Here is a 16,039-nt window from a genome sequence, read left to right as displayed (position 1 = left end):
CTGTGGATTAAGAGGTTCTGAGACTTTTTCCTCTGCTACCAGTTCATCTTGTAAATGATGGTAATTTACTGGTGCAGGACACTAGGCTGGAAACTATGCTTGAATTTGCCCACCAGCCAAATATATACCTTATTCTATTAAAGTCCCCTGTGACAGCCATGTAGATGAAGGATTAAGCCATTTGATGGTGAATTCCTCTTACAATACCCCAAAACAGCGACAGCCAAATAGCTCAAATAGCTCAGCAAATTAAAATGCCTGTAAGCAGGAGCTGGGGTTTGATCCCGAAGCCTGTGGTGCTGGCCCTGCCCCCCCCCATGGCATGCTGAGAGAGCAATTGAGACTGGGTGTGGTGGTGCGCGCCTATAATCCCAGCTTTTGGGAGGCTGTAAACAGGAGAATCAGTAAGAGTCCAGTCTAGTAGTGAGACCCTGAACACTCTGTAGACCCTTCCCTAAAATACAAAAAAACAAAACAAACAAATAAAATACAAAAACCAATGCCCAAAAGCATATGCTTTTAACATAACCAAGCTTGGGGCTGTTAGTCACTGATGTCACAGAAAGAACTCAACTGTATCCTTTGTGCATTTTCTCTGTTAGGCTTCTTGAAAACCTGGGAAGAAGGTATCCAGCCCTGTCTGCTAGGCTGTAACACATACGAAGTTAGCCAGTTAGCCGGTGAGGCTTCCACAGCGTTGCTGGAGTAGACAAAAATCAAACAAGACCATGATCTACATAAGAATAATCCTTCCCTGCCTTGCAATGCGGGCGCTACTGTGCCAGAGAGGTTTCAGCAACCCCAGCAGCCTGAAGAAGCCACTCACTACGGGGTGGAGAGGACAAGCCTGGGAGGAGGAAGTGTCTTTTTGCTGAGAAATGTTTACTTTGTAATTAGCAGAGGATGAGAGGCCCTTTCCAAACTCTATCTGGGGGTCCAGAATTTAAATTTATGCTGATGTGCTGTGGAGCCTCTCTAGGGAGCCCTTAATTGGCAGGGATCTGGGTTGGCCGGGACAGGCTGCGCACACAGCCAGGGCCTCAGGGTCATTTCTCCAAAGGCCCCATTAAGTCTTCTCAGCTCCACAGCCACAAGCTGTACCTTTCTCCCACTTTGGCATCGTAGGAACAAATAGCGGCACATCAGCATGGTGGTCGCAGGAAGAATGCATCTATTTGCCTCAAGGCCAAAATAAAACATAGGCAGAAATATCTTATGTGCGCCAACATAAACAGATGTCTTTCATAAATGCATTAGCAAACTCTAAGGAAGACCACAGACACTGGTGGTCTTAAAATGCACACTGTCAACACAGATATTTGCTGCAAGTAAGCTGCTCCTTACTTCCTGGAACAACGTGAACCATGGTATTGATGCCTAGTGTGAAAGGGACTTCTGTCTTTTTTATTCACCCTTAGATTCCTCAGTGTTCCTAGCACACAGCTGGTGCTTTAATCAATATTTGTCGAGCAGATGAGTGTATCTTGGCCTTTCTTTCTATTTTCTCTTCTTGTTCTGCCCATTACAAATGGAAAAGAAGGACAGAACTGATATCTTGCACATCTCCTGCATAAACCATACACTGTTTTTACAAAGGGAAGGACAGTTATCCCAGACAGTAAGAGACTGTTGAAATACTAGGCAGGCATATTCATTGCACTCCAAACAAGAGAAAGACGGTTAAGGCAGGCTGCAAAAATGATTGCATCTTTCCACGGTTCCCTGCCCAGCACAGGAGTTGGCAAGGTAATGTTTGTTGCAGCTTCTCCTGCCAGCAGGTGCGGTCTATGCTCCACCTTTTCAATCAGGTCTGGCATAAATCTGTGACCAGCATGAGCTGACAGAAGCTTGGGGACATAGAACAAGCCAGTTCCCAACCTCAGCCAAAAAGGAACCCCTTCTGCTCTTTGTCTGGAACCCTTGGGTCCCCTGCGCCATTTCCCTGAAGATGGAACCATCGCCTGATTTCTGCAGTCCGCAGCCACGCAGCCATCTCAGCGAGCCCCCGCTAAGGCTGGCCTGGAAGCCAAAGCTACCTAGCCACAGGCTGTTAAATAAGTGGTTGTTGTTTTAGGCCTCTATGTGCTTGAGGTTATTTGTTATGCAGCAAAAGCCAACAGAAACAACCTTCCCCCAGGGATATAAACAAAAGCAAGAGGTGTGTTTGCTTGAGGCTGGACAGGGCTTTGGTGAAGCAGCAAGAACTCCAATCAATGACCTGACCAGTGTGTGCTTTGTGAAGCACATGGATGGCTGGAAAACCAGGCACAAAGACACCCTAGAAAAAAATCCCAGTGTACCCGCATTTTCAGCAATCACGGATTACAGCGACTACTTTTGTAGGGTGCTAGGTGGAAACAGCAGAAACCATGCGGAATGTTTCATCCTCATAGAAGGGGCTGTATGAGTTGGAATAACATAAGCATTTCCCGCCATAATGTACCTATAGATTTTGACTGCCACTAGTTACAATCTCCAAATTGCAGCCTACGAAATGAAATAATATAAATTTTGCCTTAATCACTGAAGTATTGATTGCTGATTGCAATATAAGAATGTCAACTTAGGGCTGTAACCCATGAAGCAAATGATTTCTGATTTTCTGCAGTTTTATCTTTAAACTGAGAAGTTTAAGAATATTTGGTGGGATTGTGAAATGTGTTCGAACAAGCAACTGAGTCACCGCCACTTTATTGCTTTCTATCCATCCAGCGCTGACTGTGGTGCTTGGGCTTGGTGACAGAGGAGTCAGTTGTCACATAAATAACTATGGTTTAGTCTGCCATCCACAAACACGGGCAACGGAGAATCCTCACGGAGATCCGGCCACCGAAGCACCAATGCTAGAGAGAACAGTACGACGTGGGGGGTCTGTTGCTGATGCTGTCGACTGTCACACCCGCAGATTTGGCTGCATGAATATTGGACTCATAGCAGTCTACACTGAGTTTGCAAGCTGACTTGATATTTTAATGATTAAGCTGAAGTTGGAGGGAAAGAAATAGCAATACGAGTTACATGGTATGGCTAAGGGGAAAGCATGATCAAATGAAAGAGAGCAAGTCTTAATCCCAAGACGAAACCTGTTTTATGGAAATCTTTAGAGATTAACAGTGTCTATGCTTTGTCTTTTCTTTTCCCCTTCCTTCCTTCCTTCCTTCCTTCCTTCCTTCCTTCCTTCCTTCCTTCCTTCCTTCCTTCTTTCTTTCTTTCTTTCTTTCTTTCTTTCTTTCTTTCTTTCTTTCTTTCTTTCTTTCTTCTTTCTTTCTGTACCAGGGATCAAACTCAGTCCTTGCGCTGTCAGGCAGGCACTTATGCCGCTGAGCTATCTCCCCAGCCCTGATGCTCTTTCAAAGGCAATAGCACCCTGGTACTATCATTGAAAGCCTGTACTTAAACAGGTTGTACCTGGCACAAACTGTAATCTTTTCATCTTTAGAAATAATATCAAAGGGAAAAAAAGGAAAAAGAAAAGAAAAAGTAGTATAGCTCTAGGTCTCATATTTGGAAACATTTTGGAATGAAGTTTTAAAGGGTATTTAATCACATGAAGCAGCAAATATTGGACCATTTACCACTTATAAAAAAGCACCTGCTTCAAAAATGGATCTTAGCAGGGCATAGTAGACCACACCTCTAGTCCCACAAATTGGGGAAGCAGATGCAGGAGAATCACAAGGTTGGAGCAGTCTTGCTTAATTTAGTGACTTAATAAGACCTTGTCTCAAAATAAAAAATAAAATAAAATAAAATAAAATAGGGGCTGTAGTTCAAAGCCCATGAGTTCAGTACTGAAAAATAAATAAATAAATAAATAAATAAATAAATAAATAAATAAGATCTTATCTCAGAGAAGAATGGAGGTAGAATAGAGCTCATGGAACTGGGAAGGGAACAGGCCTGGGGCGGAGCAGAGAGGTCAGCCTGGACATCAAAACAGAGCAGGAGTGAGCTGCGTTTTCTGTAACACAGTAGGTTAACTATTAGTTTAAATAACTTGTGAAGTATTTTAAAGTGAATAGAAGAGTACAAAGTTCCCAACACAGTAAGATGATTCATGTTCATAGAGACAGAAATGCTTTTAAGTTGCCCACCCTAGTTAAAATCAGAAATATCAACACATTTTTAAAAATACAAATAGAAACTAAAATTTACTTCCTTTGACCTGATATTCTTCTTCCCATGTGTGTTTGTGGTTTTTACCACCTCAATTGAAAATTTAAGACAATGGCTAAAATTTAAGATGCACATATTTGTGTCTGTAGGTAGAAAATATAATCATCTAAGAACCCAAATGAAGACCTGGATGATGATGTGTGTCATAGTGCTTAATGTTGTTGATGGAGTAAGATGTGCTGAGGTCATAATTACTTGGCTTTTTACTGCTTTAGGTTGATATAAGGATTTTTTTGGGGGGGGCTGGTAGTGACATCATTTATCTCAATCATTGAACAGATGTACTTACTGATAGCAAATCCACTAGAAACATCTAAAGCTCATAAAACAGAACAAAAATGAATCACAAAAATTATTCAATTTCTATTTTAAGAACTGATGTGAGCTTCCCAGTTTAAAAAGTATCATTTCTAAAGCACAAATGCTACTTCCAGCATCAAAAAAGAAACAAAAAATATTCTGCTTTGTTGTCAATAGAAACAATCCAGTTTTTTATTTGTATATATTTTTTATTTTTAAAAAAGACAATAAAAAGTAGTAAAAGAAAACCGTTAGAAATGATACAGAATTTCATTAAACAAAATGATAGGAATTCAACAATGGTTGCTATATTGTATATTGTTATCTTCAAATTAATTGTTCTGATTACCAGCCATAAGCATGCAGAATTGGTAAAAAAAAATGTCAAAAGAATTAAAAAGAAAAAGTAATCCAGTTTAATCATCAATATAGCCCAAAAAATTCCTGAGGTTGTTCTTGCAGATAAATCACATCTTTATGGGAAGCTTGTGGAGGGCTTATTATACTGTTCTACACTTTTGGAGACAATATATGGTTCTGTTGGTCAATATAAGCATACTTGATGAATGATCTGCAAAAGTAAGCTCTTTAGGGCAGAGAAGTAATGAATGAGAAGAGTAACAATTTTCTTCCTACCTTAACTTTCTAAACTATTTGAAAAAAAATTAAACAAATACATTAAAGATGAGGAGTACATAAAGGTGGCACTAGATCTGGAATTTATTTATAAATGATTCACATTCCCTATTTGTCAGTCCATGTGGTATCAAACTTATGAATTAAACCCTTGCATTTTTCTATTGTGTAAAGTTCTCTTTGTAAATGCAAAATGTTATTGCATTCTCAGAGGAAACAGACCACGAAGAAGCTTTGAAGCCAAGTCTTCTGCCAAGTCTTACTATTTCAAAGGTCTTGGGGGCATTATCTATCTTCTCACTTGCTAGCTTTAAGAAGTGACATTTTCAGAGTTAATGTTTAAGTGAAGCACTAGCAAAGTAAAAGGCCATTTCTCTCATCAAATAAATAACAGGCAATTAGTATCAGCGTCTAATTTCTCTATTGGCCAAACCTTTTGTTACTTAAATTTAAAAGCCAAACGTACTGAATACTGATTATCACTGTAGACTCTTAGTGGAAAGAATATGAACACAGACCACCTGTAAGTCATTAAATTTTAAGAAAATTTAGTAAACATAAGTAAATGTAGGGTTATGGGAGCCTACCAACAGGCAGAGTGATGAAATATTTGACTTCCAAGTCCAACTTTTAAAATCTAAGATGTTTTAAATTAATTGGTAACAAATGCTAGAAGGACCTTTCTCACTAGCCAACTTTCATTCCTGAAATTAAATTTTAATCAAAACCTCTTATAAGTTTACAAAAGTTTGAAGTTCTCTTTCAAGTAACCCATGTCTTCATCCGTTTTATCACACTACTTGATTATTAGGGCTGCAGGGGCCACATTCTGATGATAGCCAATTCATACAATGAAAAATATTTTGCATTGGTGACCTAAATCCTTTTTTAACAGACAGTTTTTATAAAATCCCCTTCATAAATACTGTTAAGCTCTTTTACAATATGATATTGTCAACACTGCTGTTACATCTCAGAGCTTCACTGGGTTCTGAATGTACCTGGAAAGTGTCACGTGACTGTCCTCTACTTAGTTGCTGATCTCTATGGCACAGAGCTCTGCGTGACCGTAAAGGAAGAACCCACTTAAACTATGGCACATGAATGCATGAAATGAGCGAAGAGGGTCAGCTTGCCAGGGTGCTGGTTCTTTTGAAGGCAAGTCAGGCAAGACAGAAGAGCGTGAACCCAGGAAGTGGACGGGAACCCAGTTTGGCCAGTGGGATACTGCAAATTTTGCAAACAAGGAACAGAAAGTGAAATTTCTCAAACATGGGTGGCTTTAAGAATCTGTCCCCTGTGTTGGCCACTTGTCCCCTTGCATGACCAGAAGGCCCAACGTGGCCCTCAGCAAGGCAGCAGCCAACACCCTGCAGCAGAAGTTGCAGCAGGACTACGACCGGGTCATGAGCTGGAAGTACAACCGGGGTGCCGGACTTGGCTTCTCTCCACCCCCAACAGAGTCTTCTACATCAACAAGAACGCATCTAGGCCTGTCAGGCTGGAAGATTGAATGCTCATGTCTTCTACCCAAACAGCTCAGATGGCTTTTCCCAGTTTTGCAGATGAAAGCCACCTAGCAGCTGTCCAGGATGGAACACCTGGGGACCCCTGGGGACGAACTGGGCAGCTCATGTCCCGGGGGCTAAAACACGTTTTTTCTGTTAAACCTTCCATCCCTGTGGTGACATGGACAGGTGAATAACAGCAGCTGACAACTGGGATTTGTTGGAGGCATAGCATGGCCCAGACACATACTGTTTTTTGCATTAGTGCATTTAATCATCATTATGAACTAGGTGCTATTCATGAGGCAGCTGAGGTTTAGGGAACAAGTAATAAAATTGCCCAGGGCACCCAATCAATCAATCAATCAATAAATAAATAAATAAAGCACTCATTTATAGGTTCACTAAATAACTACTAACAGTTATTTCAATTTACACAACATATTAGTATTCAGGAGTGCTGGGGACATAAATTTTCAAAGATAGGAAAATGCTGTTTCAAAGGTCAACAACAACAGCAACAAATCAACAACCTGCGGCTCTTCTAAATGGAGCATCACATTTAATCGAACATCAGATTTCATTATATATCTTTTCTTGACACTCGTAAGATTTTAGAACATGTCCTGACCCAGTTAGTATTGATATAACAGGTTCTGTAGTCTAACATATAAAATTAGCGCAATATAGAAAACAAAAACATGGGGAGAGGATGTTATTAATGGTTATATTTTCCTTATAAAATACGGACTTGTTCATTTTTTCCAAATATAAAGTCAATATTAAAAGTAAATATAGGGGCTGGGGAGATGGCTCAGTGGAATAAGTGCTTCCCTGGCAAGCGCAAGAGCCTGAGTTCAATTCCCAGTTCTGCAAAAAAAAAAAGTAAATATATACTTAGCTAATCAAGTATAAACCTAATTGTGCCACTTTCATTTGTGAGTGACAAGGAAAGGAATAATTGGGGATGTGCTTTTGCCATGATTTTGAGCCAAATGGCATTCTGACTTATGTTACAGGATTTCCCTAAAGTTTTCCAAGCACTGGAGGTGAATTAATTACAGGAAAAAGCATGGCCTTAGAATACAGCCTGAAGCTTCACAATTCAAGTAGTACACCTTACTCTGATAGTAAATTTCTGATAGTGAACTCCATTCTTTTATTATATCTATAGTCTATAGCTCAGAGCCAACGTGTCTTTTATTTCATAAACTTTTTAGGGTTTAAACATGAATACTATTGTCAAACTGTTCTCTGAGAAAAAAGAGTGCATTACGCATGAACTGATGAAGAGTCAAGCAAGCCAGCCGGGCTGCACGGGCCGTACCTCGCTCTCCCTTCTGGCACTTCTTCCTCTGCACTGTGCACCTCCTTGTCTCGGTGGTAGGAGGACACAGGCTCCCCTTCGCCGAAGGGTGCTGAATTATTGCTCGGACTCGGGTCTCAGTCCCTCTCTTGAAGCCGCACGTTTTCCCCTTCTTCGTGCACGGACCCCAAGGACTCCACTCTCCAGCCTCGCAGTGCACTGCAACACAACGACAGGCGTGATTTCAGTGGGCTCGCAAACTCGGCCACACTAAGGAGGGAAAGCCTTGCTGCGGCCAGGAGCCTGGCGCTGAGGGTAAGTCCTTCTGGCAAGTGTGGAGCAAGATGGCTCAGACAGAGCGCAAGCAGGGAGGGAGAGGCAGACACGGAGTCTTTGCTTTCCCTCCTTGTGCTCTCAGTGAAACACATGTTTGGCTTTCCTTTTTGTTCTACATCCAGCCCTGCCACTGCTAGGGTTACAACGCGGTGACACTCCCAGAGCACTGCTGCAAGTACCGACCGGTCCGCGGTCAGTACCTAAGTTCTAATTATTTGCTAGACAGTTCATTTTCAAACTTTAGCCTGCATCAGAATACATGCCAGGCCTGATGAAACACAGAAAGCTAGACACAGCCCTGGAACTTTTGACTTGTCAAAAATCCAGGTGTTGTCCACAGAGGGGCTGCTGATTTATAGATACTGGGGACACGGCTGTGAGCCTCCCTCCTGGAAAACTGTTGGTCAGAAACTGCATCCAAATCCTTGGCCTCTGTGCTTTCCTCTTCCTGTGCTGTTAAACTCTGGCTCAGTAGAATAAGTGCTCACCTGGCAGGCAAAAGAGCCTGAGTTCAAGCCCCAGTTCCACAAAAAAGAAAAGAAAAGAAAAATAATACTACTTGCAAGTGTAGAATGATGACACCTAGTAGCACGTATCTTGTGAGACTTCCGCATCAATTTCAGCTGATAATCTGCTTATAGACTAATGCAACTAGTGGTCCCCACGAGGAACAGCGAACTCTTTGTGAAGCTTTTTGAAGATCTGTTTCCCACTCTGATATGTGGTAATCTTTACAATAACGGATATCCAAGGTTTTAGAACAGGTTTTTGCACTTCTGATGAAAAGAAATCTCTGAAGGTGCTATCTTTACATTTACAACTAAAAATTGCCTACGTTTCTGACTATGCGATTTCCTAACTTGAAGCAGCTGGGCAGTATTCTGCAGCAGATCTGCCAGAGGGTACCTCACTCCTCCTTTCAAAGAAATAAGCTTTCGGCTCCCCTTCTGCTAATTTCTGGATCAAGGAGTCCTCGTTTTATGACAGAATGCTGTCTCTGGTGATTGCCTCAAGAAACATAAAACTAAATGTTTTAGAAATTCAAATCCATTTGTGACACATTTCAGACATTCTCAGATAACTCAGCACAATAAAAAATGCTTTGCTGAGTGGATTCAGATTTCTGTAAAGTTAAACCCATTTTATTGAACAACTTTCAAAGTAGTCTTCATTTCCATTCCAGCATTATAATTTTGGTTGGAGTATGAACCAGCTACATCCTTCAACAATATCACATTATAATCTTGTGCCAGTTGAGAACATAATGTCCCACATCCCATTTCAGAATAGAACTTGCAAAAGTAGTGGAACTTTAACACAGAGACAGATACAAGTGCCTGCAAGGAAGTAACTGGAAAAATGCAGATGAAAGTTTCTGAGTTTTGACTTTCTCCAATATTAATTTAGTTCCCTAATTAAGAGACCCATTGGGAAAATGCTTATGTAGTGCAGAAGTGACCAAAATACTGGCAGCAAAAGTGGTAAAGGCAAATGTAGACGTTGGACTTCAGAAAATTAGAACTAAAAAATTAGGATATAGGTGTAGACTGCTCTGTAGTCTGAAATGGTCGTACACATGAACTTTTTGTAAAAATGAAATTCTAATGATAATTTACATAGTGCCATTGGAGGAAGTAATAGATTAAAACTAATAAGATATGGCAATTAAAAACTCTAGATAGTTTAAAAAGGCACAAGGTAATTTTTGATAGAAATAGTATAGAGTAAAGCTATAATTTTATCATGGAAGTAATATTTCCAAAAAATGAAATCTTTGCAAAAATCTAACAAGAAAAGATGATGTGTGTGATAGCAGGTCATTCATAAACAATATCCAACTGGGGCACTGCTTTCGTTAACATGTAATAATTAAGAAAAAGCAGAACTGCTCAACACCTGTACTTTTTCTATTTCCTGTGTTAAGAACAATATTAAATCTAAAATTCTCTTGCTATTGACTAGTGAAGCAAGTGTCTTAAAGAAAAGTGGTTACAATTCTGGAATCGGGAGGAAGATTGTACTCCATGTCGTACCAGGGATGGCCTTTCAACACCACACTCTATTTTTCTGTGATTCTTGCTGACCTACTATGTGTTTCCATGGGAAACAGGGAGAGATGTGCTCCTCTCTCCTCAGAGCTTAGAGTGGGCTGACTTCCCCCAGGGGCTGCCTGAGCAAGTCCACTTCCCCCAAGAGGAGCGCTGAGGGCAGAACACAGCGAGGCAGGAAGTAACTCTCCGAAGCACAAGTAGAAGGAATACTTGCTCCACCAAACTGGGTTCAGTGGATGTTTATTTACGCTTAACTTGGCCTGAAAACCAAGGGGAGTCTATCAGTTGTGACACGAGACTTTCACCCCAGCTCCATATCAAGGCAGCATTTCCTGTTTATGGTCTTTCCACTAATGGAAAAATCTAGGTAGGAAGCAAGAGGTGAGGTGTGTTTTGAGCTCAGCGTGGGAAAGATACGTGCTGTTGGGTGGTGAGGAGCTGAAGCCCAGGTACTAAGGTTGTCAGCGATAACTTGGAATATGTCTTTGGGACCAATATTCCAGCTCCCTTTGCCTCAGTTTTCTTCCTTGTTCAAGGATGGACTTTCACATTCCTTTGCAGTGACGTAGGTTGCCATTTTCCTGATGGTTCTGGGATGGCCCTGCTGTCTGGGTGACCATATGATGGAAGCACCCTTAGCAGGGGAGGAGACTCTCTTAGAGACCCAGGGTCCACCCTGGAACCCAAGGCCTTGCTTAGGCAGAGTGCGAACACCGCCCTGTGGGCGCTGGTGTGCGCGGCTCACCTGCTGGCTCGCCTGGCTGCCAGCAAAGGGCTCTGAGAGCCTGCTGCAGCGTGAGTGCCCTAGGCTCTCCGCCAGTTACACGGGAAGGAGAAAAATCCAGCCCTGAAAAAAGTGCTGCGTTCCTACGAGGAGTGTCATGTGTACCTGCTAAATGCTCCAGATTAATTAAATAGATTTTTGATAGTTGGTGTTGACTTTAAAACATATAAATGACTTAAATTTGTTTTAAGAAATAGTCTTGGTTTTATTGATATAATGTTAGGTTTTAAAGGCTAACCCAAGAGGTTAATACTGTCCATGACAGGAAAATATGAATACATTTAGTATAAATAGCTTTTTAAGACTGAACGGCGTGTGTTCAATACCTTTGAAATTTTAAATATATGTCCTTTTACTAGATAAAGGAATCCCATAAAGTTTTAGGGATTTGTTCTGAATTTTTGTGCTTGCTTATTCCACAGAAGTGTTTCCCATATTTTTCCACTGTTTGGAACTTATTACCCCTAATCACCAGCCCTCAGGACCTACAAAGAGATGAACTTGAAGTTCTTTCTCATGTACCTTTTACCCGTTTCCTAAGTTGTTTTTCTTATGTTTTTTATTGACCACACAAGACTTAAGTAAAATCGTCATGAATTGATTCAAGATTGGCCTTCAGCAACTTCTAAAGGCATCTTTAAAATATTATGTATGTGTTTCATTCTACCTAACATGGTTAGAAATTGGATTTCTGTGTTCGGACGGCAGCGGTTAACCCTCCACCTTCTGGTTTTCGCGCCGACACCTCCGCTTCTGATGGCTTCAGGCTGCTGGAGCCTATCTCTGCCAGACTTCGAGAGCTGCCCTGAGCATGTGCCAAGGCGGGGCAGCATCAAAGGCTCCTGCAGTTCCTGCCCAGGGGCCTTGGACTTTTGCTCCGCTGTTTTCCCCTTCAGCATGGCATCTGCTCCCCAAGTGCTCATCCAGCTGGTGCTCTAGTGACTGCACAACACGCAACAGAGGGAAAATGCAGCCTGACAGTGATCCGTTAAACAAACACTGTCTGCAGGGCCTCCACTGGAGGAAACTCAGCCTGCAATTAATCAGGCCCTGGGACTATCTCTTTCTGACAGGATGAGCAGGTCCAAAGGCCTCTGTCCCTTATTTCCAAACACCTGTGTAGCATAGCACTGCTGTGCTGTGGCCTGCATCAGAGGACATGTCCCTTTGTCCTCAGAAAACAGCTTGGGTTACTGGCCGAGGTTAGACCTATATGTTTTGTGAAACTGGTACCCCAAAGCACGGTCTGGCTCAAGACACACACAGACACATACACTCTCTGTTACAAGTAAACTTTCATAGCATAATACTACAAAATAAACCTAGAGTTATCACAGTAATTGAAATAATTATGAAGTCCCTAAGAAATCATGGAGCACTCATTAGGTATTAAACTATACTGTGACACATGATGGGTAAGGCCTTGGGAGAATCTCTAAAATTAGGTATTTTTCTAAAGACATGGAAAGGGGCACTTAGGGACGTCCTCCAAGTGCCTGTGTCATTGCACTTCCGCAGCATGTGCATGGAGCCTGCCTACCACTGGGGGTGCCTTGCCGTCCCCCCAAGTCTCAGAGTCTGTCTCACCGATGCTGATGCACTCCATGGTGTGGTTATTGGCTTCCAGCCCTTCTGGGCAACTGTCAAGGCACTTCCCAAGGTGCAAGTAAAATCCACTTTTACACTTTGTGCAGAAATTTTTGTTGAAGCAGGTATCACAGTCAGCTTTACATTCTGAAAGAAAAGGCAAGGAGAAATATGTTTTTGTTATCTACTGACTGTTGTTGGGCCAGTTTTTCATGCACATGCAACTTTTGTATCGAACGCAAACTTGGGTTTCAAAGCTATTATGCTAAACTTAATCAAGGATTCCTCCAGTCATTTAGTTGCTGTGTATCAGTTGTTGACTTCAATGTCATTGCACTGGTTACCTCATGAAAAATTTATGGTAAGATGATTTAAGCATCTATTTTTCAAACACCTAAAATCCAAAATGCTCTGAAATCAGAAGCACTTAAAGCATGACTTCATTCTGCAGAAGTTTTAGAGGTGAGGTGCTCAAATTTGAGATGTTCAACTAGCAAAACCTATGCAAATATTCCTAAATCCTCAAAACTTAAAAAATCTGGTTCAAGACACTTCAGATAAGGGATATTTTACTTGTGTATAGATAGATAGATAGCCAAAAATGGTTATAATACCAAGTCACTATTTGTATTGAATGATATTGTTGATGTCCCAAAAGAACTTTAATAAAATAACTGAGATCTGTCTTGTGCTGCTCTTTAGGGCTATTTTTTTCACTCAGCAATGATCTTATTACCCACTAAACATCAGGCATCATTTTGTATTAGTTAATAACAGCACAGAGTAGAGGCTGCCTAACATTCAAATTCAAGAAAATACATGATGTCAGTGGGTGATCTTTACATAGTAACCCTATACACCAGGACTATTGCAAGTATTCATAATGTTAAGTTACTTAAACTTTGTAAGAATCCAATACATAGCCCTCGCTGTGGTTCTCATTGCATTGATGAATGACCAAGGCATGAGATGGTTATGTAACTAGCCAACAACCACAAGAGGGGCATGACTTTGGAACCTAGGCAGCTTCATTCTGGAGTAAGAGGGCTCTGGAAAACCACAGAAAAAGGGAAAAAGGGGACTGATAGAAAAGAAGCTGATTAATTTGGTAAGATGGTCTTAGAGTGCTTCTCTGAGGAGGAGAGGGCCACAGAATCCAGAATGACCCAGAGGGTTCAGAGGTGTGGGCAGAGCTTCCAGGTGCCCTAGCAGCCTGGGGCGTAGGCCTGGGCCAGGCCATTGGGCAGGGAGGCCCCTGGAGGGAGGCCCAAGGCCATGACATGTGGCAGCCGGGAAGATGAGGGGTCTGGGAAAGCTAGGCACAAGCCATTTGGGCAGAGGTGCAAGATTCCTAATTTACAGTTTTGAAAGTTCACCTTATCTTTGGCACTGAGAGCAGCCATTTGGGGTCCAGGTGAGAGCGCTTCCAACATTTATTTCCAACTGACAAAATAAATGCTTCAGTTGCTATATTAGAACCTTTCTGGAAGCCAAAGAGCTAAAATGAACTCAAGTTGTTAAATACTTGGACTGTGAGATAGTAACAGGGCCTTAGGTGGTACTGCTGGCTGCAGAAATTCTCTGTGGGTTCAGTGATAACAACCATGCCCTCGGCACTGGCTTTTACAATATAATCAAAACTGAAGTGCTTCATTTTTTGTCAGTTACAGTAGCAGTTGAAAATTTTCCTGCCCTCATGGTTGGCTAAGTCTAAGTACAGTTTAGCCTAATTATCAGCCCGACATCATGTTTTCCTCAACAAAGAATATCACAGATATTTTAGAAGTCACTGGAATCTGGACAAGTCCCCAAGGATGAGATAAAAATATAATGTTGTGTGGGCACTTACTTGTACACTTATTTATATCTGGATATCGAGTTCCATAATATCCACTTGGGCATGAAGAGAGACACACTCCTATTTGCTTCATGCCAATTCTTTCCAGAACAAAAAACAGTCGGGGCTTACATGACAGACACCCATTGTAATCAGAACACGTCGCACAGCCTCCTTGACAGCCTTGGCTGACGTTGGGGTGCACTGGGGAGACAGTAGAAGGCAAAAGCAAAGGTTACATCCCAGACAGAAGCGAGATGATATCTTTTGCAATGTAGAAGTTCTTCTTGTTAGCTTTCAACTTGATAATCAGGAATGAATGAGGTGAGATTATTTTTTCCCCACATATTTTGAGATCTTGTATTTCCCTCACCAGTACCCATATTATTTTAATTCCAAAGTTCATAAAATCTATGCCTTGGAAAGATAAAATCATATTTGGCTGAAATGATCTACAAAGTCTATATGTAAGCTACTCTTATTGAATTAGCACCCCGGGAAATAGGAGATTGGCGACTTCATGCTGATTTACACCTTGCAAACAACACACATGGGTTTGGTTTTCCATTTTTGTAGCAAATAATAAGCACATATCTCAAATTTCTTCAGCAAGCATAGCAACACATTCTAGGACTTATTGTGAATGAGAATGGTACCTTCTGGAATAGTATTTTTAACCATGGCTTATTGGTGAACACAATTTTACCCTTTATCCAATGCAAATTAATTCTGAAACTATGTCAGCTGCTCACCACCCTGCAACGCTTTCCTGAAACTTTTCTGCTCACCTGGGTTTAATACTTAGCAGATTAGATTGATCTTTTGGTGAAAATGAGACTTTTCTTACCAATGTTTCCATGTGAAAAATATGTGAGTGCTGACAGTACTTTATTTCCAATATTTGTTCCTTTGGGAGGCAATTTTTAGCTTTGATACTCTCACTTTCTACTTAGTTAAGTGAAAAGCGCACTTGGAGAGTCCCAGAAGTCATGATCGCTGTTACACAGACTCCTGGGTCGCCGGAAGTCACTGATGAATGCAGTAAGAGCATCCATGAGCATTCATGCTCCCTTGAGGTCATGTGACCTCCTACGACTCTTCATGATGACACATACAGCTAAATAAAGGGTGTGTCATGCAGCTGGCATTGTGGATGAGTTCCTCTCCTTATATAGTCTCTACTCACATACAATGCTTATTGCTTTATTGACCTTTTAGGATGTCAGAAAGAAAAAGCTGTGTTCCTTCAAGAAGCCAGGACTGAGGAGGCATGGCAGTCCAAAGGTACCCCAGTCCATTTCCAACTTCTTTTGTTGGTGGTAGAAGAGCTGGGCTTGGATAGCCCTTGCCATGACTGACACTGTCTGGAAGATGTTTGGTTAATACCAAGCTCTACTTATGTGGACACATTACTCAGGGCTAGCTGGGAGTGCCCATCAGCCCAAAGAGCCCAGCTGCAGGGGTGCATGGGTTAACTTTGGAGAGCTCACCCTGTTGACCAGTCCCACGCCTGCAGGA

General features: G+C 41.6%; 1 protein-coding gene across 1 annotated transcript in view; it reads right to left on the bottom strand.

Moving 5' to 3' along the window:
• Positions 1-16,039, bottom strand: part of Rspo3 (R-spondin 3) — an 84,855-nt gene that overhangs the window by 39,278 nt on the left and 29,538 nt on the right. Inside the window, exons 2-4 of the mRNA XM_004630244.3 lie at positions 14,534-14,725; positions 12,685-12,831; positions 7,948-8,145 (exon numbers count right to left, since the gene is read on the bottom strand). Coding sequence (XP_004630301.1) covers positions 7,948-8,145; positions 12,685-12,831; positions 14,534-14,725 — 537 coding nt within the window. The remainder of the gene's footprint in view (positions 1-7,947; positions 8,146-12,684; positions 12,832-14,533; positions 14,726-16,039) is intronic.

The sequence above is a fragment of the Octodon degus genome, unplaced genomic scaffold (genome assembly GCF_000260255.1).
Source record: "Octodon degus isolate 3935 unplaced genomic scaffold, OctDeg1.0 scaffold00034, whole genome shotgun sequence".
Taxonomy (NCBI): Eukaryota; Metazoa; Chordata; class Mammalia; order Rodentia; family Octodontidae; genus Octodon; species Octodon degus.
Note: the sequence above shows the minus strand (reverse complement) of the source record. Positions and strands in the feature narration are given on the sequence as shown.